This window comes from Leuciscus leuciscus (assembly GCF_965113295.1).
Source record: "Leuciscus leuciscus genome assembly, chromosome: 19".
NCBI classification, from domain to species: Eukaryota; Metazoa; Chordata; class Actinopteri; order Cypriniformes; family Leuciscidae; genus Leuciscus; species Leuciscus leuciscus.
In genome coordinates this window covers 31,783,722-31,811,115 of record NC_138743.1, presented here as the reverse complement: position 1 = coordinate 31,811,115, position 27,394 = coordinate 31,783,722, and the positions used below count along the sequence as shown (strand labels likewise).

The 27,394-nt window shown below is 36.8% G+C and overlaps 2 protein-coding genes across 8 annotated transcripts in view; both read right to left on the bottom strand.

Moving 5' to 3' along the window:
- The window catches only part of kidins220b (kinase D-interacting substrate 220b), a 28,512-nt gene extending 27,402 nt beyond the window's left edge, over positions 1 to 1,110 (bottom strand). For all 4 annotated transcript variants that reach the window (XM_082147453.1, XM_082147454.1, XM_082147455.1 and 1 more), the window contains exon 1: positions 932 to 1,110. The gene's annotated coding sequence lies outside the window, so the exon portion shown is untranslated. The remainder of the gene's footprint in view (positions 1 to 931) is intronic.
- Positions 1,111 to 2,089: 979 nt separating this feature from the next.
- mboat2b (membrane bound O-acyltransferase domain containing 2b) overlaps positions 2,090 to 27,394 on the bottom strand; it is a 35,787-nt gene continuing 10,482 nt past the window's right edge. The window contains exons 1-14 of one of the 4 annotated variants that reach the window (XM_082147495.1): positions 25,510 to 26,140; positions 23,534 to 23,649; positions 21,707 to 21,852; positions 19,123 to 19,200; positions 12,574 to 12,669; positions 12,429 to 12,484; positions 10,090 to 10,144; positions 9,679 to 9,862; positions 8,788 to 8,980; positions 5,333 to 5,436; positions 5,196 to 5,260; positions 4,363 to 4,495; positions 3,308 to 3,459; positions 2,090 to 3,212 (exon numbers count right to left, since the gene is read on the bottom strand). In XM_082147495.1, coding sequence (XP_082003621.1) covers positions 3,056 to 3,212; positions 3,308 to 3,459; positions 4,363 to 4,495; positions 5,196 to 5,260; positions 5,333 to 5,436; positions 8,788 to 8,980; positions 9,679 to 9,862; positions 10,090 to 10,144; positions 12,429 to 12,484; positions 12,574 to 12,669; positions 19,123 to 19,200; positions 21,707 to 21,852; positions 23,534 to 23,542 — 1,428 coding nt within the window. In that variant the 5' untranslated portion in view covers positions 23,543 to 23,649; positions 25,510 to 26,140 and the 3' untranslated portion in view covers positions 2,090 to 3,055. Of the gene's footprint in view, positions 3,213 to 3,307; positions 3,460 to 4,362; positions 4,496 to 5,195; positions 5,261 to 5,332; positions 5,437 to 8,787; positions 8,981 to 9,678; positions 9,863 to 10,089; positions 10,145 to 12,428; positions 12,485 to 12,573; positions 12,670 to 19,122; positions 19,201 to 21,706; positions 21,853 to 23,533; positions 23,659 to 25,509; positions 26,141 to 27,394 lie in introns of those variants that run through there. The other 3 variants (XM_082147496.1, XM_082147497.1, XM_082147494.1) reach the window with 3 other exon arrangements.

Below are 27,394 nucleotides of genomic sequence, written 5' to 3'. Positions count from 1 at the left end.
GGACAACAACAAAGAGAATATGGCAGCTGAGTTAGGAATCCAAGCAGCTTTCAAAGCTCTATCTATGAAACATGACACCAAAGTTATTCTTATAAACCACTATGTGACACAATGCACCCAGCACAGCGTCACACCGTCCTCTGCTTGTGTCTGAACGCCTGCAGATTGCTGGCTGTGACTTCTGTCTGTCTGCTCTGGAATGGCATCATGCGTTATTTATGGCGACCAAGAGTGGTTCACACCTAGTCTACACAACAAGATGCTGAGATGATTGACAGCCCCTGCAGATATAAATTATAATGGTGGATAGCACACTATATTACATACATTAAACAAGATAGATAGATAGATAGATAGATAGATAGATAGATAGATAGACAGATACACAGACAGATAGATAGATAGATAGATAGATAGATAGATAGATAGATAGATAGATAGATAGATAGATAGATAGATAGATAGATAGATATGGCTAAAAATAAATAAATATATATTGTGAGATAAATGGGACCTGGGTGAATAAGAGTCCAAAAACAGTACATTATATCTGCATGGTAATGCCTATTTATTCTGGTATATTTGACTAAATATTATTGTACTTTGATATAAAATAATGTATTACTAGACATAAATAGGACGGGCAGTGTGTCTTGTCGACATTATCTGCATGTTGATGGAGGATGTACTGACTCCCTATGACAGACTAGCCAATTAATCGCCATCAAAACAACCCTAAACAGATTAACCTTATCAGTATCACATAAGCATTACAAACTACGTTACATATTATTCGCTGTGAATGTTCAAATACGCTCAATTCTACAGCTTGATGCTCGTTACTATCCAGCTTATGAACTGTCAATCATACGCGGCATCAACGCACAAAAGCGATTTAAACCTTACGTCTGCCTTCAGCTACGAGACGTACCTCACAGAAAAGAATCGTTGAGATGCCCTGCTGTCAGAAGATCCGTTTAGAGATGCGTATTTCTCTCTTGTTTTTCGGTCTACAGAGCTTCTTTCTTCCTATTCACCATCTTTAACAACAGCCATTTTGAAGAAGCGAAGCGCTGTGTGCGCGAGCGAGTCTTCCCGGCCGGGCGAGTCCCTGACAACACACTGTGTGACGTCACCGCTCAGCACATGAACGCACGTGATAGTAAATTGTAAATATATATATATGTGTGTGATAGTTTAGTGTGTAGACTAGTTATATATACACATACTGTAATATATAATGTTAAATTTAATGTCAGTTATATATTACTAATATTGGGGGGTTATGTTACATTACACAGCAGTTGTAGCCTATGAATCTATGAATATTTCTTCAACTAGCCTATATTGGAACCTTACCCTGTGACCTTTCAGAAAATAAACTTATAAACATTGGTTACTTTTCACACTTTCACTAGTTTAATGTCCAACAGTGTCATTTGCAAACCAAAAACATGTAATTTCCACCTAAATTATGTGTTGTGTTGTGTTTGATGTCATTCTGTGGCCAATGGCCAACTTCTTTGTTTTGCTATTGTTGAGGCTGATTTCATAGCTGACTTTTATACTCATAATACGCATAATTTGACAAAAAATAGATATTGATTGTAAAGATTCTGTTCATAGTGTGATATTTTTGCATACATAGTTATGTTTGCCTGTAAAGCGCTTTGAGAAAGCAACTTTTAAAGGTACTATATAAAATAAATGTATTATTATATTTAACTAGATTTTTCTTTTCCTTCACACATCACATCTCATTACAGCTCTTCCCTGATATGCTTGTCTCCAAAGTAAAAATCTGCCCCTGGGAAATAAAAAGTGATTGTAGTGCAAGTAACATCCCTATATCATGTCAGCAAGATCAAGTAACTTATTGTTATCTGTAGTGGCACAAAGTACATGGTTTATGTCTGCAGAGCAAAGAGCAGGTGTTGAGGACTGCTCAGGTGGATGCATTTGAGAATGCGGAAGGCTAAATTATTAATATGTTTCAAACATTTCACTACAGATTAATTAATGTGTAACTATAGCGTGCACATTATCTTTGCAAAATAGTTCATCAGAAAACAAATACACCACAAAAGAGTAGTAAAAAGACCTCTTTTAATCACATAATTTGCAAAAAAAAAAACAAAAAAAAATGTACCAGATCCACACAGCGAACATAATACGGTTCAAACAAATCCAGTGGACATCCTCTATCATTTCATTAAACTTTTAACACAAACATCAGCTTCATTCAACTCTAACATTCTAAAATTCCCAGTTTAGACTGAGAAATACTTTCATTTATGAGAAAAGAATCTCTGGTCTTTAGAGTGGAATGTATTATGTGTAACTTTCAGAGTTTATGTGAAGACTAAATGGACAAGACGTTACAACAGACCATAACAAACATAACATTGACAAAGAGCGAAGAGCCCAGTTTTAATGGTTCAGCCATGGAATTATATCTCAATTCAGACTTTCTGACTTTGAAAAAGAACCAATTTGTCTTTAATTTTGCAGACATTAAACTTTTATTTGTTGCACAGACATCCTGCATTCTTTAAACTTCCCTTTTCTAATAAATCCATTATTATTTTTCCTGTTAGTTTAGTTAGTCATATTTATTTTTACCCCTGCGACATGAAAACTCTGTTTTCAAATATAATATTGCCTGCTTTCTGCAACTGATAAAGGCCTTGTCCCTTGCAAGAAAATCCAATTTACAACCTGATACAAGACCACCAGGTTAGGGCACTAATACTTGCTGTGACAAGTGGGATTATAAAGGCAAGGTCACATGATTCTATACAAGTGTTTTCTTGGCAATAAAACTCTTCTTATAGCAGTCAGACTCAGGTTTGATTCCATCATCTCAAATCACTGTCGAATCCCAGTACCACTATACTGAGTCAAGAGATGACTTACTCTATCAGTCCAGATAAAGGCTGGTTTGTTGGTTTATTTGTGAGCTTTAGTTTATCTGACTCTCTTCATGTGTGGCTGGAGAATAGGTACATTTGCCCAGTCTGTGTGTGTAGAGAAGTTTGGTAAGGTGTTCCAGGACTCATGTGGCTTTTGGTTTCTGGTTGCTGTTGCTGTCTGTGCTCTCCAGGCTCGGTTGTACAGCAGACTGTTGCTCTTTCAGCCGCAGGTGGCGTGGTTTCACAGGCAGAGCAATGGCCAGCAGTATACAGCCTATGTGGATGCAGAAGTACCGTGACCTACAGAGAGATGGAGACAGCAGAATGTCATGAATGAAGACAAAACAAAAAGAAGTTCTGCATTTTTAGTATCTGTTCTTGTTTGTCCTGCCAACCTGTAGAACTTGAGCGAGGGACCCACAGAAAGCAGCACAAAGGGAACCACTGTGTAACAAATGGCAATCTGTGTAGCCGCCCATGTGATGACATCATACACAAACTTGTGAGTTGGCGAACCCAAGAAGTACGGTCTTACATTGTGCCTCACCTGAAGGAGAAAAGGGAACACAACATTTAACAACTTTAACCCTCAGAGACTCTGATATTCATGATGTGTTATTTTTTTCACCCTTAAAATTTTCTTTAGGAAGAAATTGATGTTGAAAACATTTTGTTTAGGCAAATTATTCATCACTGTACAATTTAGAAAAAAACACAAGTAAGGATAAAGTCATGAAAAGTTAACAAATTTCACAACTTGACCATTTAAACATTGTAATAAATATGTATATCAAAGCATGTTCTATATATAATATATTAATTGTAATAACACTTAATTAAAAAATATCTTTTATTATATAAATAATGTTCAAATAGTCACACTGACAATTTTTTCATTCATTGAATAGGCTTTAGTGTGTGAGAACAAATCTAAAAAAGCTTGACCGCCTAATGCCCAGAGTTGCATTTTTGCTACGCTTGAAAAATCATCTCAAATTGATGTATGTTCAAAGTTTCAGGGCATACAAGTCTTTTTCATTACTAGTCATGTAGAAATAAGATAAAACTAAATGGCACATGCTTCTTTTATTCCAAAATTGTTATGAATTCAATTTGGTTTTTACCACCAAAAGATTTGTGATACATTTAAGTCTCAGCTACTGTGTAGTATTTACCTACATTTAGTAAAAATTTGGTATTATGTAATAGCTTTATCATAAGTAGTCGTGTATTTTTATCTTATTTTTGCTGTGCTGCTAAGACACAGATGTCATTCACACTGAGGAAATATTTACTTTTTAAAATGTCATTTGGTTTCATCAGCCATACCAAAAGTTGAAAAGTCCCAGTGCTCCTCATGGCGAAACAAATAGCAAGATCTGATGTGAGTGAGAGGTATGTTCCCTATCTGAAGTGTATTTTATGTTTGGTAGAGTGTGATGTCACTCACAGCTCTGGCTGCAAGAGTGATGACGATGCCAGTGAGGAAGGTGAGGTAGTAGCCCGGGTAAGCTCCATGCCACATGGCTGACAGCAGGAAGGTGGCAGCAGTGGGATTGTAAGGACAACGTTCATAACACACCCTACAAGACAACACACAGTGTCACACATAATAAAACATTATGCGATAATCATTTTAGCATGCAAATGAAAGGAGGAAGGAAATGGTTCTTCCTCTTTTCATCTAATGCTGTGAATCTTAGTATAGTTTCTGTTGATTTGTTTCCATGTTAATTATTGATCATAACTGGGTAATTATGAAAAATCCCCAGTAGATGAATCTGTGGTGATAATCCTCATACAATCTTGGTCACGCATTATTTTAAACAAGCACAGCATTTATGAAGGTAGATGAGAGGCCAGTAACTTTTATTCAGCCAGGATGTATTAAACTGATCAAAAGGGAGAGTGACTTTTAAAAATGTTAAAAGATTAATGTTTCAAAAGAATACTGAAAAAAATGTATCACGGTTTCCACAAAATTACTAAGCAGCACAGCTGTTTTTAAAATATTATTTCTTGACCACCAAATCAGCATATTAGAATGATTAGGATCATGTGACACTGAAGACTGGAGTAATGATGCTGAAAATTTTAAAATATATAAAATTAGAAAACAGTTGTAATTGTAATAACATTTCACAATATTACGGGTTAAAAGTGGTTTTGACCAAATAAATACAGCTTTGGTGAGCATTAAAGATTTCTTTTAAGAACATTAAAAGTCTTATCAACCCCAAAACATTTTAACATTAGTGTACAATGTGCTCTTCCTGTTCTTACCTCTTAAGCCAATGTGCTGTTTGGATGTTCCAGTTATCCAGGAATACCTTAAAGCTGGTGGCAAGCTGAAAAATATAAGAGTTAACTTGACTGATTATGACACTTCCGATTCATTCAGGGTCGGGGGGGAAACTAACCTCTATATTCATGATCCTGAGGTTGGAAATGAGATCCCATCGAGGCAAACCATCACTGTCGTAGCCATTAAAGCCAAATCCTGCTGCGTTGTTGATGGCATCAGCTATTTAGAAATACAGTGTGAAGATACTCTCATATCAAACATCATAAATGTTATGACACCCAAAATAGTTTGTCTCTCCCTTTATATAGTGTTATAATTGAGCAAGTATGTAATTGTCAAATTAGGCAATCTGTGAATTCTGATTATGTTTGATTTAGTGTTTCATATTTCATGCAAGTACTATAAATAATGGTAAAATCTTGTTCCTACTATTTCATAATTTACAATATGCATTGAATTGTTGCACAGGAATATGAGTTTCAGTTCCATCTTTTGTCTGAAGGGGACAGTAAAACACAAGCCATTAGGACCAAGTCTGTGTTGTGTAAGATGTTGATCCCAATTCAAATGGGTCACACAACCAGTCCTCACAACAGATGATGGATGAAGCATCCTAATGTGTAATTAATCATGCCCGAGGTACAGCATAAATGATAATGATGGAACGTGAAAGACATATTGCTCGTGCTTGATTAAATTATTCTTTCCAGTATGGTTCAACAGATGTGTATAACACATTAGGATGATAGAAAGGACAACTTGGAAATAGGAAAACAGACTAACAGACAGAAGCTTCATGCCCATTCAAAATGAGGGGGTCACGTCCTTAAGATTAAAATGCCAAATGGATTCCAATACTTACATTGATCAGCCACAACATTTAAAGGAACACTCCACCGTTTTTTGAAATAGGGCTTATTCACCTTCTTTCCTACATTTAGATAGGTGGGCAAATGCATTTTTGTCTCAGTGCATGCATTGTTTTAGTTTGACAGGGTCGGCGTGAGCTTAGCTTAGCATAATGAATGGAATCCTTTGTTGCCAGCTAGCATGTCCTGAATAAAAGTGATATAAAAAAAAAAAAAACCCTACCTAATTACTTCTTGTGGCCTGCGTATTCACAACAAGTACAAATAGCGATGCAGATTAACACTAGGTGATTTCCTAGGCAGATATTGACTTATATATTAAGGACTATATTAGGGGGAAGCACAGGCGAAGCACTGCTACTTGGGCGTGATATCTCTGCGCCCAAGTAGCAGTGCTTCACCTGTGCTTCCCCCTAATATAGTCCCAAGTCAATATCTGCATAGGAAATCGCCTAGTGTTAATCTGCATCGCTATTTGTACTTGTTGTGAATACGCAGGCCACAAGAAGTAATTAGGTGTTTTTTGTTTTGTTTTTTATATCACTTTTACTCAGGACATGCTAGCTGGCAACAAAGGATTCCATTCATTATGCTAAGCTAAGCTAGCGCCAACCCTGTCAAACTAAAACAATGCATGCACTGAGACAAAAATGCATTTGCCCACCTATCTAAATGTAGGAAAGAAGGTGAATAAGCCCTATTTCAAAAAACGGTGGAGTGTTCCTTTAAGGGATACTCCACTTTAAAATGGAAATTCTGTCATCATATACTCACCCTCATGTTGTTTCAAACCTGTGTGAATTTCTTTCTTCTGCTGAACAGAAAGGAAGATATTTAGAAGAATGTCAGTAACCAGACAGTTTTTGGTACCATTGACTTCCATAGTATATATTTTTCCTACTATGGAAGTCAATGGTACCAAAAACTGTCTGGTTACTGACATTCTTCTAAATATCTTCCTTTCTGTTCAGCAGAAGAAAGAAATTCATACAGGTTTGAAACAACATGAGGGTGAGTATATGATGACAGAATTTTCATTTTAAAGTGGAGTATCCCTTTAATGTATAGGTGCCCCTCGTGCTGTCAAAACAGCTCTGTTGAGTTGAGGCATGGACTCAACCTTTGAACATGTCCTTTGGTATCTGGCACCAAGACATTAGCAGCAGACCATTTAAGTCCTGCAAGTTGCGAGGTGGTCCAGCACATCCCATAGATACTAAATCGCATTGAGATCTGGGGAAGTTGGGGGTCAAGGCTACACCTTGAAGTCTTTGTCATGTTTCTCCAAAAAATGTTGCAGTGTGGCATGGTGCATTATCTATTATACAGTAACTCAATTAACCACTCATTACAACTGAGGTATGCAGAAGAGCATCTCTGAACGCATGTAAACCCTGAAGCAGATTGGCTACAGCAACAGAAGACACCAGGTGCCACTCCTGTCAGCTACAAACAGGAAACTGAGGCATTAGCAGCAGACCATTTAAGTCCTGCAAGTTGCGAGGTGGTCCAGCACATCCCATAGATACTAAATCGCATTGAGATCTGGGGAAGTTGGGGGTCAAGGCTACACCTTGAAGTCTTTGTCATGTTTCTCCAAAAAATGTTGCAGTGTGGCATGGTGCATTATCTATTATACAGTAACTCAATTAACCACTCATTACAACTGAGGTATGCAGAAGAGCATCTCTGAACGCATGTAAACCCTGAAGCAGATTGGCTACAGCAACAGAAGACACCAGGTGCCACTCCTGTCAGCTACAAACAGGAAACTGAGGCAATGAGTCGCACGGGCTCGCCAAATTTGGACAATAGAAGATTGGAAAAACGTTGCCTGGTCTGATGAGTCTTGATTTCTGCTGCAACATTCAGATGGTAGGGTCAGAATTTGGTGTAAACAACATAGAAGCATGGATCCATCCTGCCTTGTATGAACGATTCAGGCTGCTAGTGGTGTAATGGTGTGGGGGGATTTTCTTGTCACACTTTTGGTCCCTTAGTACCAACTGAGCATTGTTTAAACGCCACAGCCTACCTGAGTATTGTTGCTTACCACGTCCATCCCTTTATAACCACAGTGTACCCATCTTCTCATGGCTACTTCCACCAAGAATAACACCATGTAACAAAGCTCAAATAATCTCAAACTGGTTTCTTGAACGTGACAACGAGTCCACTATACTCAAATGTCCTCCACAATCTCCAGATCTCAATCCAATAGGGCACTTTTGGGATGTGGTGGAACGGGTGATTCGCATCATGGATGTGCAGCCGACAAATCTGCAGCAATGCTATCATGTCAATATGGACCAAGATCTCTGAGGAATGTTTCCAGCACCTTGTTGAATCTATGCCACAAAGAACTAGGCAGATCTGAAGGCAAAAGGGGGTTCAACCCGGTACTAGCAAGGTGTACCTAATAAAGTGGCTGGTGAGTGTATATTTTATATTTATACATAATATTTATTTTATTATTTATATATAACCGTCTAAAGTGTCTTTTTGCAGACTTATTCCCCCTCAGACTACTAGATGCATGAGGCTCCTGCTAAAATTAATCAAAACATAATATCCCGCATCAGAATGGAAGAAAACAGAAGATCGGTTTAGACAAATTATTATCTTTCAAAATAGATCAAAAATAAGAAAAGGAGAAAGCTAGACAGATGGGAAGAGAAGGAGAGGCAGGAAATCCACGCACCCAGAGTCCAAACAAAGTAGTATTTAGGCCGGGTGGTCAGCATGGACAAATACAGGTAGACCACCTGAGCATAGAAGGGTGTGGTGGCAATAAAATCATCATCAACGTTACGCTCCACAGGACAGACTTTGCAGACGGAGAGGAAGACCAGCAACGAGATGAAGCAGGTGGCCAGTTTTCGGATGACCTCTGTCTGTTAAGAAACAGAAATGCACAAATTGATATGAATTTGAAATAAGCCAGTCATATACATTTTAGGAATAGTTTTATATAACATATTGATAACAAACCAATATTCAAAAGTTTGGGGCGAGTATGTTTTTTAAGAAATTAATACTTTCATTCAACAAGGATGCAATTGATCAAAAATGAGACTTAAGACTTTTTTACATTATTACACACGATTTCTATTTCAAATAAATACTGTTCTTTTGAACTTTATGTTCATCAAAGACTCCTGAAAAAAAAACGTATCCTGATTTCCACAAAAATATTAAGCAGCACAACTGTTTTTAACGTAAGAAATGTTCCTTGAGCAGAAAATCAGCATATTAAAATAATTTCTGAAGGATCTTGTGACACTGAAGACTGGAGTAATGATGCTGAAAATCCATCTTGCCCTCATAGCAATATATTACATTTTAACATATATTTAAATAGAAAACAGTGATTTTAAATTGTAATTTTAAACAGTTTGTACTGTATTTTCGATCAAATAAATGCATCCTTGGTGAACATAAGAGACTTCTTTCCACAAAAAAAATAAAATAATAAAAAAAGAATAATAATCTTACCGCCCCCACACTTTTGAAGATTTGTTCAGCCTTTATGCTATTTGTGATAAACTGAAGTTATTAAAAAGAAAAATACAAACGACGAAGTAAAACGAACATTTGGTGATGGGTCGTTCAGTCTGCTCTTCCCATTGACTTTTCCCTTGGTCTCAAGCTCTCTGTGCCGATAGGGAGTGCCCTCAATGAAGGCAATGTAATCGTTATAGGAGCAGGTGGGACCAGCCAATATGCCCATGAAATTACAGTTATAACTGAAGTACTCCAATAAACTGGGCATCCGTCTGGATGAAACACAAACACGGAGGAAAAGAGGATGATTTTAGAACTGCATTACATCATATCTAGTGAAAAGACTTGAGATAGCTTGCAGGTATAAATATAAACGGCAAAGCAACTATTTTTCTAGACCACAACCATATAAACTCATCATATACACTCATCAGTTTAAGTTTGTCTTTGTATTGTACAGTAAACAGTTTAATTTAAAGCTTCTTTTAAATCTACATACCTTATAGCCAACAGTTTTTGACCCTGGTTGAGCTGATCTTCCTTTCTCGCCATTCCTGTTAAATAAAAAAATAAAAATAATACATTTTATATATATATATATACAGTGGGTACGGAAAGTATTCAGACCCCCTTCAATTTTTCACTCTTTGTTATATTGCAGCCATTTGCTAAAATCATTTAAGTTCATTTTTTTTCCTCATTGTACACACAGCACCCCATATTGACAGAAAAACACAGAATTGTTGACATTTTTGCACATTTATTAAAAAAGAAAAACTGAAATATCACATGGTCCTAAGTATTCAGACCCTTTGCTGTGACACTCATATATTTAACTCAGGTGCTGTCCATTTCTTCTGATCATCCTTGAGATGGTTCTACACCTTCATTTGAGTCCAGCTGTGTTTGATTATACTGATTGGACTTGATTAGGAAAGCCACACACCTGTCTAATATAAGACCTCACAGCTCACAGTGCATGTCAGAGCAAATGAGAATCATGAGGTCAAAGGAACTGCCTGAAGAGCTCAGAGACAGAATTGTGGCAAGGCACAGATCTGGCCAAGGTTACAAAAAAATGTCTGCTGCACTTAAGCTGCCTTTTCTGCTGCCTCCTTTTTCTGTTTTCCACAAAAGTCATAAGGGTTTGAAATGTCAAATGTTCAAGGGTGAGTAAATGACGACAGAATTTCAATTTTTGGCCGAAATATTTCTTTAAACAAAATTTTGCTGGAAATCTTGACGTTTGAATCCGAGCATAGAGGAAGTATTGTACCTGCTCAGCTTCTGAGCTTGTGAGAAGTGGTTTCATCTAACAATCCCTGGCCTCTCCCTGATTTACAGAGGGAATTAGAGAGGGAAGAAATGTGCTGTAAATTAACTTGGCTCAGAGTTCATGTGGTTGACTCATGAGTCTCCTCTGCCTCAGTTGTTTGTCTTACTGCACACACGATAAGACAAGGCAAGGCGACCCAGCGTAAGTGGCTTTAATTTCTTCTTGTTGTATTGCAAGCCTTATGCACATTACAAGACGAGCCACTTAAAAAGTTTCATTAAGGTTTATGTGTGACCCAGCGAGCAGCAGCAGTGCAGGGACAGAGCTTCACTCACAATAGGCCCCAACATGTACCAGAGGTAGTAATGGAGTTTAGAAAGGCCTTCTATGGGGGACTTTGTCCTATTAGTGTCCTACGGACCATAGGGAATATCAATGACAGGTTATTCAGGGCAACAAGCGAGTGAAACCACTTTATAAGAGTCCTGACGGACAGCTTACATAGAATTTATATCACCAAATGACTCATTTTATATCACGCTAACACAATATATCGCAATATATCAAAAATAACCAATGTGGTAAAACCCATTTCTGGATTAGGGTTAGTGAATTAAAGTGAATCCAGAGAATTAAACACTTTCCAAATGAAAGGTACTTCATCACATTAACAGACATTAACTAAAAGATTATTCATAACAAATGATATGTCTGGTGCAAAAATAGCTTCATGTTATGTAACAAGCCAAAAGCAGACTCTAAAAGCATGACTTTAAAACGCATAGCTGGCTCATCTGTGACACCACATCAACTTAATTCTTCTGTATATTAATGCGAGATACTGCTAACACATACAGTGGAGTTATTATTGTAAAAAAAAAAAAAAAAAAATTCAAACATAACTGAGAAAGATTTAAACTAAACTATATTTTGCTATAATATTATACTTAAATTACATATTATATTTGAATGACTCCACAAATTCATTTCAATTTAGTTTAGATGGTATATTATAAAAAAGGAAACTAAAATCTAAAACAATAACTATATAAAAATAAAATAAAAATTCAGAATTTTAACTGTGCAGCATAAATAGCATAGACAAAATGTGACACGATATTAGCCATAGTATCAGCCAGTCCTACTCTTGCACTAGACATCCAGTGAGGTTACAGCAGAGAGGACAAAAGCAAATCTAAAGGGAATCCGCTCGGTTCAAAAGCTACTCCATGACAAAGGTTTGCAGGCCAGCAGATGAACTCGGCAGAGGACGAAGAAATGAATTAGTGATAACGGTAATAGTGCAAGATGGTGAGCACTCATCATAAGGGTAATATGTCACCCTGTGGAACAATAGAGGGGTGAAGAGAAGGAGGGAGGCTTGTTTTCATCTGCTTTCATTTCATCCCACTGCCTTCCATTTCTTTAATTAGTTTCTCCGGCCCTTTGGCAGCACATTTGACAATCACAACAGCAGCAGCCTGGAACAGCATCCAGAACAGCATCCCAATGCATCATTCCTGTGTGTATTCTAAACTTTAACCAAACACACACACACTCACCATCATGGATCTCAAAAGCCACACTGGTTATCTTCTGTGTGATGACCATCATCGGCCTGTCAGGGAGAGAGAAAGAAAAAAACATATGGGTACACAACAGTGACAATGAAGCTCAGAAACCTCAGATAGAAAGGGATATTCTTACCCTGTGAAGTCGGCAGAGTACATGCCGTAATCAAAGACGTAAACCCGGGTGATTTGGCAGAAGCTAAGATAACCCAGGGCGACCACCAAACAGTATCTGCAATGTGAACCAAAGAGCATGTTTCACATCCAAGCCATTTCAGAAGCATTACTGTACTTGCAACCATTTTTCTTCAGGTAATACAAATAAATTGTAGTTTTATAAGAGCTTTGATATCATGAAGGTCTGAAGGATGTCATACTGAGATTTATTGTGAATCCATTAAAACCCAGAAGCAAGTACAAACTTTATTTAAAAAAAACAACAACAACAAAAACAGCTCAGTGATGTTTCCAGAAATTAACTCTCAACGGTGGTGTGTGTGTGTGTGTGTGTGTGTGTGTGTGTGTGTGTGTGTGTGTGTGTGTGTAAACCATTATTCTCTACCCAAATTAATGACATTATTGCTCCCAATTCTTGTACAATGGAGAAAAAAAAAGATGTGGAAATTAAAATGGGGGTAGAAGATAAGAAAAGGCACACATACATAGTCTCAAACACACACACACACACACACAGGTGAAACTGTTAGTGCCATAGAGGCGTTTCATTATCACTGTCAGATATACTGCATGTGTTTGCTCAGCCTGTTCTGGTATTTTTAAACGGCTCTCTGGAAAACTGGATTCTGATTGGCCAATTGTTTGCATAATTTTGCAAACTGCATTATCTACCACTGACTCACGCAATACATTTTCTACAAAGCTGTGCTAGTTTTACATCTCTTGTATCGTTTAATGGCAGAATGGGGGCCAGGGCCCACTGTGAGGTCTCAGCAAACTTCCCAAAGGCCTCAATATGATATCTTTTTTTTTTTTATTCATTGAAGAACCAGAATTGTATTGAAAAATCTGGATATAGGAATCCTAATTTTAGAAGTATGATTTCTAGACCTGTAATAGTCATGTAAATTAATGAGCATTTTTTTAATGAACATACATTAAACTTTTTTTGTTTGTTTTGCGAGTAATCCAGCAAATCACGAACAACTGGAAAAGTTATAGGACCTTTGAATATTGTTTCTTCTCATATTATAAAATAATTTGAATCAAAATATAATTGCATGTCCATTTATTTTTGCACTGTATGTATGATACTTATGTAAGTAACTGTGTGAGCTGGATAAATAGACAGTCAGCCTGTCATTATCACAAAACAAACCTTCACACATCTCTCCTTCTTCTGATCATGCTGTTTTCCAGGTTAGTTTTGTTTGATGCATTTAGTAGCGAGTAGCATATTCTGCTTGGTTTCCTGAGTCATGACTAAGGCTACGTTCACACTGCAGGCTGAAACGACCCAATTCCGATTTTTTTGCCCCTCTGCGACCTGTATCTGATCTTTTCATGACAGTCTGAACGACACAGATCCGATCTTTTCAAATGCGACCCAGGCCACTTGGGTATGTGGTCCCAAATCCGATACATATCCGATCTTTTCAAATGCGACTTCAGTCTGAACGGCCAGGTCGCATTTATCCGACCCGCACGTCATTGATACGCGAAAAACGTCATAATCCTGCGTTGAAGTGGTTGTCGGTTTGAAAACGGACTGCACATTCGTCGAGCTGAGGTAAATCTGCCGAACGGGTCGACCTCGACGAGCCCGTTAATAAAAAAAAATTAATAAAAAAAAGCCCACGGCCATTATATATACGTTATGTTAACTTATTTGTGCTGGATCTGATATTAGATAGGTCAGCGGCTGCTGTCTGGCTCTTGTGTAACGGTCGCTGCGCGCGCTCGTGTGTGTGTGTGTGTGAGAGAGAATCACAGTTAAAGTTTAGCTACTTCCGCAAACAACAAGTGACGTCGTTGACCGTTGAGTACTCTTCTGCGCATGCGGGTCACTTCTGGGTCATTTCACGTTCACACAGGAGATCACAAAAGGTCGCATTTAATTGGAAATGTGAACGGCCTTGCAAAAAAATCGAATTTTTTCAAAAAATCGGAATTGAGCATTAAGCCCTGCAGTGTGAACGTAGCCTAAGTCAGGGAAAAAGCAGTGAGGACAAGATGCAAATGTGAATGCGGATTTCTCACAATAAGTGGTTTTCTAATGTGAATGCAAATGTACTATTTGAGAGCGGTGTAAGACATCAGCCACAGCTTTTATACAAAAAGAAAGATAATAATTCACAATATACCTTCTTTTTTTTTTTCAAGTCTATTTTGCTTCTGTTGTGTTCACAGTTACATGACAACAGAATATCATTAGTCCAGTAATCATGTGGTTTTAAAACGTAAGATCTGTTTTATCTCATTGACAAAGTTAGGGAAAAATCAGATAAAGCTCGAAGGGACTAGCACAACAGAAGCTCCCAGTCTTTCTCATTATTTCTTATACACACACACACACACACTCGAGCTTTAGTGATGACACATTCAGCTCAGGTCCCCAGACACTGCAGGTGTGAGTACAAAGATAGACTAGGTGTGCGTGTGCTTTCCATTCAACAATGCAAGTGTGTTTTGCAGGACTGCAAAACTGTTTGCCCTCCTAAAGGCCGACAAAAATAGAATGGTCTCAACCGCTGTATGTTTCCCAAAACAACACAACCATTCAAGTCAATCGCATTTCTACACAACTCACCAATAGAATACAGAAAAAGGAGGAGGAAGACTTGTCTACCTTAACAACTAACTGCCCCTGAATGTTCTGAAGGCAGTAATATCACCTCATTTGAAACAAAATGTCCCTAAAGGGCCATTTAGCAAAAGTCTGACATTGAGGCAGTTTTATATTTACCACCTAGTAAGAAGGTTCTGGCAGCTGGCAGGAGACGGCAGCAGGGAAATAATGGAAGATTTTATTACACCTATGAGGAGGACAGTGACTGATGGTCAGCCAGCGAAGGGAATGAGGTCTTTCTCATTATAATTATCTTTGGGTCAGTTTTCAACTCTTTCATAGGAAGAAAGGGCACGATTTCTATCTGCATGGACCTTAGTTCTAGCCTGGTAATACCAGACTCTGCTACTTCACTTTGCTTCGTATACAGAGTCTGGAAGGGCATAATAGAGAAGTGTTTTCTCTGTCGCGGGGGGGCGCTTGTCTGAAGTTTAAAATCATTGGTTACCCGTAAGCCAATCACATAACGTTTGGTTATGGCGTGTGTTATGCGCATGCTCAGCCGCATCTAACTTCCACCGTAAACGCATGTATGATGCAAAAACTAAACCATCGAGCGAAATACCGGAGTGAACACGGCTGTGAATGACTTTTGCAGATTATGTGAAGTAAATCTACGCATCCACGGTAAAATTAGCGTCTACGTCACGCCTCTCAGCCCGCCCTCTGTTCGTTGATTGGCCCGGCTGTTTTCAGGCCGGTGGAAAACTGAAAGATAGGCTGCTATCTCAGACTGAGTACAGGAGCGAAATGAAATTAGCGGAAGTAGGAAGTCTGACGTAGTCAGGCTACCTTAGTTCACCTTTTGAATGAAAAGGGGGCTATGGAGGATTCACACACTGCTCAATGGGCTCTATTGAATTCGAAGTAAAAAGTTTTTAATGTTAATAGTGTCCACAACCAGTTGTACTTCTGTATTGTGACATATTTCCTAATGAAACAGGACATGCAATAAAAAAAAGAAATGGACTGTAATTTATTTGAATCAACAGAAATTGATTGAATCGATTGGGTTGAATAATGAACTCTTGGTGATGTCAACAAAAAAGAAAATTAATTTCAGTTTATTTTCAGCCACAATAAGTTCACACCAAAAATAAAATCTTATTGACCACAACATTTTTAAATAAATGCTTTCTTTTGAACTTACTATTAACCCAAGATCCTGAAAAATAATGTTTCACAAAAATATTAAGCAGCACAACTTTAATGATAAGAAATGTTTTATTTTATTTTTTGACCACCAAATCAGCATATGTGACCCGTGCTGGCAAAATGAGTCACAATGTGCACATTTTCAAAAATGAGTTTATTAGAAATTAGAGTTATTTTCACATTCTCTATTAAAGCTACACTGTGTAATTTTTTTAGTTGATTCTTAGCAAAAAACACTTAGTTCTTTCAAAAATATATGTGCTCATTAATGTACAGGGTGGGCCATTTATATGGATACACCACAACAACATGGGAATGGCTGGTGACACCAAAGTCCCGTTTGTGGCACACCAGTACATGTGAGGGGGCAAACTCCTCAAGATGGGTGGAGACCATGACATATACTAATGTGCCACAAACAGGACCTCAATATCACCAACCACTCCCATGCCACCACGGTGTATCCATATAAATGGCCCACCCTGTATATTTACTTCTTTCAAGTAATAAAGTATTCTCGTAAGTTTATAATCTGCCATTGAAAGTACATACGGGTGAGGGGTTCGAATGCCGGTCGCCATGTTGCCCCTCCATCTTGAAACTACATTAGCCAAAGAGGGATATACCTGTAAATTCAAGCTTTGCCTTTCGCGCTTTACACTCAGTGACACAGAGACGAATGCGAGGGGGAGATTACTCGCGACTGCCGGCAGATTTGAAAGATTGCTGATGGAGGATCACGCCTGTTTTCGAGGACATGAAGCAGAGTCGCCAAGGAAGCGAAAGAGAGAATTAAAACGTCAACGCGACCGGCAAATCAGCAAGACCAAAGTCAATATTGGAGTAACTTTTCTCAGATGGAAAGAGCTCGAGGAGCAAAGATTTTAAAACGGACGCCGAGGTTGCCTGCTTTCCTCTCGAGAGGTAATCCAGCCTATTTGTGTAAATTCGAAGTTTTATATGTTGCTTGTCTAACCATAGCATGGTTGTCCATAACGCCAGAACGACCTCTAGTATAACTTTCATTACTTTTCCTCACGTCAATGGTGAAAAAGTATTGTTTACATAACATAAATCTGTGCTGCGACGGATCACAGGTGAGAATTTTAAAGGCGCAATTGGACGAAGTTGAACTGGAAGCCATGTTAATCTTGGAATAATACGGCCACCGTACGAGCTAAAACGCCCTCGAAATTGAAAGGAACAGAAACTAATATTCACTGTGTTGTCATATACAATTTCACCGCTAGATGGGGGAAAATATCACACAGTGTAGCTTTAAAAAAATCTTTAAAATTATAATTTGTTGGAATCATACAAAAATTTTTTTACTGAGCAACACCTGTTTGAAGTCGATAGGGGAAGCAAAGTCTAGTCAAAGTCAAAGTCTTGGTATAAAAACCAAATATCTATAGGGAAAATAATTAAACTTTTTTTCCCCATGATACCACAATTGTTTGATTAACATTAATGAGCAGCAATATACAGACAGCCTATATAAAGACCTACTGTACCGCACAGGTCCAATATAATGTTTTTCAGATGTTTTTCCCCCAATAGGTAACACCACAGACAAACGCCAACAAACGAGTACGAATTTTATGGTCAGTCAATGTGAAAACAAACCCTGACCAACGCCAACAGAAACCAACGTGTTTGTTTATGTGTGTCTGTGCGGTGTGAATTAACAAATCATTTTTGACAGATATTCTGAACTACTGTAATTCTGTGTATGTGTGTATATCGGGATCATGCTCTGTCTTTGTGTGCACGCTTAGGATGCGTCGGTCAGCGCGAGAAAGATAGTTTTGTTTACATCAGCATGAGTTTGAAAAGCACATTTCATATTTCATTGGTTCATGCCATTGAGAATTCGCTATGAATATTTACAAAGTCGGAATGCTGCGCTTTAAAACAATACCAAACTTGTGCTGAGGGGAAGCACAGCCGTCAAGAAGCGAGCAGAGAAAAATGGAAAAAAGAAAGGTACTCCTCTCAGAAAACGTACAAATAAAGAGACTTATAGATGTTTAATTGCCATTTGGATCATTGGGATCGCTTGACGAGGGCTTAAATGAACACATTTTTGTGAAAACCTCAAATGTGACATTTTTCACTTGTTTTGCCTGAAGCTCGTATTTATCCTGTGCGCATTCCCACTCATTTTGCCAGCATGGATCACATATTAGAAAGATTTCTGAAGGATTTCTGAAGATGTGACAATGAAGACTGAAGTAATGGCTGCTTTGATTTTACATTACATTTTATAATATATTAAAATAGACACATTTAATATAAATGCAGCCTTGGTGAACGTAAGAGATTTCTTTTTTAAAAACATATTTTTTTAAACGCGTTTGAATGGTAGTGTACATTTTGATGAAAGATATGGGGACAAACTTTTTCCTTTGGAATAACACTGAATTGTTCAAAATTAAGAGAGTAATTATTAAAGTGAAATTTGTCTTCAATGTGTATTAAAGTTACTAAATGTATTAAATACTAAGTGTATTAAAGTACTAAATTCAACATTTAAATTTTGTGCCTTTTAGTCAGTTTATTAGCTTTGAGAGCATATTTGTGCACTATGTCAATACAGTAAATGCTGCACTTGCCCAGCCATTTTATAGGGTCTTTAATAAAGTAAAAAAACATTTATTTAATGTTGCCTTTAATGTTGATTCTGAAGTCAATGATTCTAAAGATGTAAAAATATGGACTCACTTGTGCATGTGCTCAACTCCGGTCAGAATCATTATGCCGTAAGTAATGCCGCTCTGGAGAAGGAAATGAAGCGCATACCTGTAGAAAAGAGACAAAATGCTTAATATGGCAGCAATAGGAATAGAGTTCTATGTTGCGGTTAAAAGAACCAATGAACTTTTCGATAAAGGTAAGGTCCATTTTTTTTTACTCTTTATGTAAATGCAAATGACCTGGATCAGCATGAAAAATCTTGTTCGTTTTTTTAAGTGAAATGTGTGTGTGTATATATCTATCTATCTCTCTATCTATCTGTATCTCTATCTATCTGTATCTCTATCTATCTGTATCTCTATCTATCTGTATCTCTATCTATATCTATCTCTATCTATATCTCTATCTATATCTCTATCTATATCTCTATCTATCTCTATCTATCTCTATCTCTATCTATCTGTATCTCTATCTATCTGTATCTCTATCTATCTGTATCTCTATCTATCTGTATCTCTATCTATCTGTATCTCTATCTATCTCTATCTCTATCTCTATCTATCTCTATCTATCTCTATCTCTATCTCTATCTATCTCTATCTATCTCTATCTCTATCTCTATCTCTATCTATCTCTATCTATCTCTATCTATCTCTATCTATCTATCTCTATCTCTATCTATCTCTATCTCTATCTCTATCTATCTCTATCTATCTCTATCTCTATCTCTATCTATCTCTATCTATCTCTATCTCTATCTATCTCTATCTCTATCTATCTCTATCTATCTCTATCTATCTGTATCTATCTCTATCTATCTCTATCTATCTCTATCTATCTGTATCTCTATCTATCTGTATCTCTATCTATCTCTATCTCTATCTATCTCTATCTATCTCTATCTCTATCTATCTGTATCTCTATCTATCTGTATCTCTATCTGTATCTCTATCTATATCTCTATCTATATCTCTATCTATATCTCTATCTATCTCTATCTATCTCTATCTATCTCTATCTATCTCTATCTATCTGTATCTCTATCTATCTATATCTATCTCTATCTATCTCTATCTATCTCTATCTATCTCTATCTATCTGTATCTCTATCTATCTCTCTCTATCTATATCTATCTCTATCTATATCTATCTCTATATATCTCTATCTCTATATATCTCTATCTCTATATATCTCTCTATCTCTATATATCTCTATCTCTATATATCTCTATCTCTATATATCTCTATCTCTATATATCTCTATCTCTATATATCTCTATCTCTATATATCTCTATATATCTCTATATATCTCTATATATCTCTATCTCTATATCTATCAATATATATATATTAATCTCTATATCTCCATCTATCTATATCTCTATCTATCTATCTATATATCTATCTATAGATATATAGATAGATATATGTATGTATATATGTATACATGTATATATAAAATACACACTGTGTGTGTATTTATATATATATATTATTATTTTTCTTTTGCTGATTTGACATTATTGAAACAATCTGAAGAAGAAGTGAGCCAAATTTGTATGCCCATTACCCAGATCCCCCAAAGAGAACTGCCTTAAAGAGACTTTACGGAAGCTTATCTGCAAGTCAGACCCACTTAAACACACACAAACACAAACAGAGACACTTTAATAAGGGTTTGAAAAAAGACGCCACTAATTAGCAAGCAGAAGTCTCTCTATCTTTCAGTGTGGACTATTGATCTGTTTGTCTTTTTAAATGAGATGTTAATGAGTTCCAGATCTGAGTCGCCACCGACTCATCAATACAAGCTTGAGCATGGCTGATAGTGATCTCATAACACAGAGACTAATGTATCTAAAATGATGTTAGTATCGGCAGGAATTTCTCTAAAGGTTTTTAGCTAAATATACTGGAAATTAAAAATGTTCTTTAAAAATTTTAACTGGATATATTATTATTAAATGTCATTAACTTCAACTGTAGGAAATTATATGATATGATTGGACACAAAAATGTAGCCATGATATTTTTTTCCGCATATTGATTTTTCTAAAAGATCATGTTTCCAAAAAACAGATGAATAAATGAAACCTTTTTAGTCCTAATTGCAAATTGTAAATTTAAAATGATGATACTACTACAATCCAAAAACGGGACATACCAATAAAAAAGCAAGTTTTTGTATAATGAAACAATCCTTCACTTGTATTTCTGTTTTCCACTTTTCAAATCCATCTTTGATATGTATCAAATGGTGTAATGTGATTCATTTTGAAGCTTTAAAAAAAATGCCCGGTCTGCACTGTTGTGTTTGAGTCATATAGGTGTATTTACAACAGACAAATTCAACATAATTTGATACTTGACAGTACTAGACGTCAGCTTCAGCTCCCTTTATTGCCTTCAAGCTGTTTGTTTATTCTGTATCAAATGTCTGTAGTTTCACAGACCGCTACATTTCCTATTGATTGGCGTTCGTTGTATCTTTCTGGAACGTCACACCAGCACATATCCTGCAGTCCAGCAGCTGCGAGTACAAGCAAAAGCTGGTTTCAATTTCCTTGTGGACACACTGACAGAGGGATGCGTCAGTATGGAAATACTCACCAGCCAAAGCAGAAGAGGGCAAAGTAGATGCCCAGCAGTGTGGCCACCACATGCCGCACAAAAGGACTGGTCTTGCTGGGGTGCAGATAGAGCCTGAACCAGACGGCCGTGAGCAGGGCACAGAGCTGACATACTACGAAGTTCACCTGAAAAAAAAAAAAAAAAAAAGAGAAAAGTCACTTATCAACTGACCTCATGGTTAAAAGGCTGATATTTTAAATCAAATGCATTTAATTTAGAAATTTTCAGATTGGACTGTACGTCGTCAGCTCTGTGTGAGAGTCAATATTTTTAATTAAAAAATATAATTATTTATTTAATGGATTTTTTTTAATCAAATATTTAATTATTAACTTATTTTATTAATGCATATTGTTAATTCAACTTCTTGACAAAAAAACATTACAACAATTATTTGTAATACAACTTTTGTGAATAAAACAAAATGTCACAATTCACATACATGCCATACTGGTTTTACATTTTAAGTGATGATTACTCATTTTTTAGGACATAACAGAACATATTAATAGTACAACTAGTCTTATGGTACATTACCATTCCTAGCACATCAAAGTGACAAGTGTGAAGACATATTTTTGTCGTTTGATTTCCATATCCATTTTGTCATGCTGGGTAAGCCCCGCCCACAGTGAAACCCCATTGGTCCAAATACTCCTCCACATTGCTGTACATTCAACATCAAACATTTTCTTATAGGCTGTGATTACAGTGTGTATAGAAGAACTACAATATGTGAATCTGGAAACAGGTGTGAAGATTATTGCGTAATGTGTAGACAGACAATGGAATTTAGAAGAAATAATAAGCATCACTAAATCACAACAAACAACGTCAAACAGGGTCAGAGAACAATGATTGAACAGTGTCCCAGAAGAACATCAGAAGGTTGGCAGGACTTCAGTGAGGATCCTGCAGCATTTCAGGACCCTGCAAGCCTTGTGACCTACTTAAAAAAGATAATGCCTTGGGCTTCACACTGACATGCTTCTTGTAAAAGCCAAAGACATCAACAGCATGAGTCTGGGAGTTGTTTCTTGACTGGACACAGCTGTGAAATTTCAGCTGCAAGTCATTTGAAGTCAGACATATATACACTATCTTCAACCAAACGTCTGCAAATAACATTTATTCCTACGCTTTATGCAAATAGAATTCATCACGAGTCTGCAGAATAGCTGAATATATATTACAGTCTTGATAGCCGTCTAGTAATTCAAGAATTCACACAGCATGTAAGGATGCTAAAAAAAATAAAATAAAAATAAATAAACTATGTGTCTGTCCTAATCATCCACATCTGCATTCAACAGCTGTACAGCAGCACTTAATAAATCCACCAAAACAAGGAAGGACAAAACTTGTTTTTTTGAAACATCCAACACATGTCAGGCGACCCAGTGTGGTCTGCAGACCAAACCAAGGGGATTATGGGAGATTCTTGGCAGCATGCTGTAACTTGTACACCGCACTAGTGCTGTAATTGTAAAAATGTCAAAAGAAATCTCAAGCGCCAAGTAATCTGTACTTCTAAACAAGAAAGCATGCTTAAATGCAGGCAGCACAGCAAAACTATAAGTGAGCCACCACAAGTCATCGAAATTACCTGAGCTTGGATATTACAACATCTGATTTCAAAGAATATGCCTTTGAATTAGTTTTATTACTTTCAAGTCATGACATTTTTTTAGAGGCATTTTACACTGACAGCAAAAAACTGTCCATTATGAACCACACAATCCATGCATGCGGTGCGGTTACAACATAATTATGGATAGATCACATAATGTTTTAGACACAACATACATAATCCATGACAGATGAAGGACCATCAATCAGTTTTGACAGAGACTCGTTTGCCAGCTTCTGTTGCTTTCTTTGCAGACTTCCTGTTGCTCAGTTCCATCTGTCCATCTGTCACACTTGCAACAAACATGAAGCACACACAAAACCTGCAGTAAATCACACAGCTAAATGGTTAAAATGTGTAAATGTGCCACAAAAATGGCCTTACAATATCATCTTCTTAAATGTTACACTAAATATTACTGAAAATCCCACCAAAATATCAAGCAGCACAACTGTGTTCAACATTGATAATAAATAAATAAATGTTTCTAGAGCAGCAAATCAGCATATTAGAATGATTTCTGAATAATCATGTGACTATTGATGCTGAACATTCAGCTTTGACATTACAGGAATAAATTTAATTTTGACATTTATTAAAGTAGAAAATAATTATTTTATAAAATATTATTTTAACTGTATTTTTAATCAAAGAAAAGTAAGTGGCTTACAAAAACATTAAAAATCTTACCAACTCCAAGCTTCTGAATTGTAGTGCACATTTGAAAAAAATACAAAATAAATAGATAAACTGCAGGCTTAATATTTGACATCAGCACCTTCACACAAATCATATTAATAATTCCTGTGATTCCAAAAGAAAGCTTAACATTTCACTTTACAGCAGCAGATTGTGATATGCTCCCATTAGGGATTTAACATTTTACCACAGTGTTTAGGTTCTCAGCACCGAGTAAACCGAGGGCACATCCTGCTTAGATTCAGACTTAGAGAAAAGGTGCCATGAAAAATGACACTAACTCAATATATCAATACAGATTATAAAGTATGCTCTCATGCCCTCTTGATGTTAAGGGCAGCCAACGAGAGACGAGAGGGGCCCCGAGTAAACATTTTTACAGAAGAGCATTAAAAAGGCTCATTCACAAGCTCTCCCTTAATAGCCAGCTGTAAATGAAAGCGGCGGGGGAAAAACTGGAAAAACAAACCAAGTTACTAAACTCGACAGGCCTTTAAAGCACCCATTTAAAGCAGATGAATATTTAAACTTTGGAATTTTTGACATGATTCAGCATGACAAAACCTACTAATAAGCCCATTTCTGTGTAATTATTGCTTTATCATTTTGCCAGATAAAAGCACTTTTAGTGAAACTATTAAAGTCCCCCTGTAGTCAATAATTTCATCCCTTAAAACTCATTGTTGATCATCAAAACGACATATTTAAATATTTTTTCCTTTTGACTCATGCCTTAAAATAGCTTGAATGTAACTCTACACCCTTTCCTCATTTAGTATACACGGTTCTATGAATATGCAAATTAGCCCCGCCTCCACTCACTCACACCAGCTCAGAGATCCACTCGTTGACATGATTGGTTTCAAGGTAGTTTGTGACGTCAGAAACACCAGCGATTTTAAGACTGTCTTTGGTTCACTGTAGTTTTAAGGAGGACTTATGAATTTGCACATGGTTTGTCTTAAATCATATTCAAAAACACCACATAGACATATAAACAACATTAAAAACTTGATTTTCACCACAGGGGGGGCTTTAAACTTATAAATTGGGGAGATTTAATTCAATAATAAACGCTAAGGAGTAATTGTCTGCGCTAGAACATAAGGGAATTACTGGAAACTCCATTGTGATTTCTCATAATGAGAACTATAGTTTTTTGTCAATGTCAAATCAATATTTTGATGCTTATGTGAATTTAGGTATGCTAGCACTATAATATAAGGTAAGACATTTGGATAACTTGTCCAAAGAAAAAAAATTATGAAATGCAAATATAGATCTACATATAACCTACATATTGTACATCGCTATAGTCAATACTCATTCTCATCTGACCTTTCTTAATATAGTTGCTCTTGGCTTGAAATTATGCTGAAATACGGCAGAAGAGCATATTATACAATATACAAGTGACATGAGGAACTCAAATAACAGCCCTGAACCTGCTCACCTCCATCAATAACTCAGCAGCTCTGAGTCTGAGGCTGTGCTCCATGTTGACGTGTTGCTGTTATGAGGCAAGCTGGGCAGAAATGTTGGACCTCTCTTTCTTTCTGTCTCTCACTATCTTCTTTAATTAATGATCCTTGATGTATCTCATTACATTCCTAGTCTCCTTTATGTCCAGGTTACCTGGTGCCTTGTCTCCTGTGTCAGTGCAGACGAACCCATCAACCCAGAGCTCATGCTGAAACTGGCTATATCAGAGAATTTGCCAAACCAACAGATTCTGATAAGCAGCAGATAAATCCGATTTCTTTCTGTGTGTGAGACTCAGAGGGCAAGACAACTGTTCTTGGGCTCGGCTGGAAATATCCTGAAGATTCATCAAGTTCAGCTGATGCAGAGAAAGTAAAAAAAAAAAAAAAAAAAAAGGCCTTCTCACTTCATCAGGTGAATGTCACCGCTGAGATGCTAAATGCGCCAATGGAGCCTTTTCACATTTCCGGGGTTCTCAGAAGTGGACGCTGTTTAACAGTTGGGTAAACGTCTATAGTGGCGAACTGAAACTACAACAAAATGTTTGCAATCCCATTTGCTTCAATAGCAAGAGAGAAAAAAAAAAAAAAAAAAAAAAAAAATCCAAAATAGCGTTTCTATGAAGGGGGGGTATAGTGATTGATTACATTGGTCAGAAGAGAGAAACATGTCAATCCATCAGCTGCTGACGAGTCGAGTTAAGCTAACTAGTTTTCTGTAATGTACAAGGTAATATAACAAAGTATGGTGTTATTCATATATAATGAAAATATAAAACCACTTTAGATTTACAATGTTAATAACTGTGGAAATGCATCATCACACTGTGTGAAAAGAGTCCATTGTCAGAACAAACCAAATGGACTGAATACAGAGAAAGAATAAAAGAATAAGGGATGTCAAAAGTACTTGACATCAGCCATTAAGTCTTTTCCAAGTTCAGTTTTTTTTGTTATTTGTGACAGTCAACCTTGGAAAAAAACATGCAACGAAGAATGAAATAAGTCCAGAGGGATGTAGTGATTAAGTAAATAGGGTCAATATTAATTTCATGCTGACTCAACACAAGTTCACAGTTGCGCTACAAAAACAGAGACAATATCTGTCAACAAAAACAAAGTAGCAAATGTATAAAATTACTGTGCATACAAGTTATACATTGAAAGTTATATAATAGTTTTGTAGAAAAAATAAGTGCAGGATGGAAAGGCCAGGCCTAAGAAAATATTCCTCCCTCCCAACTTTGACTTGTAAAATTAGAGTTTAGAAAAACAGGACAGTGGGTGTCTGACTGTGGGCTTGTAACACACTATAGCTGCATTTACATGGACCCTAATAACCCGTTTATAATCATTCTAGTAGTACAGCCGGAATAAAAAGTCACATGTAGCTAACCATGTCAAACAGAATGAAGTGGCCAAATTCGATTGTAATTTAATTCGGATTGTAAGGGGTGGTTTAAACCTTTTCTAATCAGCTCTATAAGACATTGCATGTGCAATGACGTAGAAATGGCGTAATGACGTAATTATGCACGGAATAAGATGTAGTTGTTGAATATAAGGTGCGTCCCGATTCAGAGGCTGCATCCTTCCAAGGTCGGACCGATCTTTGTTAAATGGGATGGTCTAGCCTACACCCTACAGAGGATTGTTCTTGTCGCCTAGCAACTGTGACAACTGCCGTTGATGAGTGACAGTAACGTTTGTACTGGACTTTTTTTAATAAGTTATATTAAACTCTTATATAAAAAAAAAACAGGGTTCAAAAATGGTCTAAATATGTTCACCGTGGTCCATTTCTGTATATATTAAAAGAGTAGCCTATAAACTATATATTATAAACTTTTATAAAAT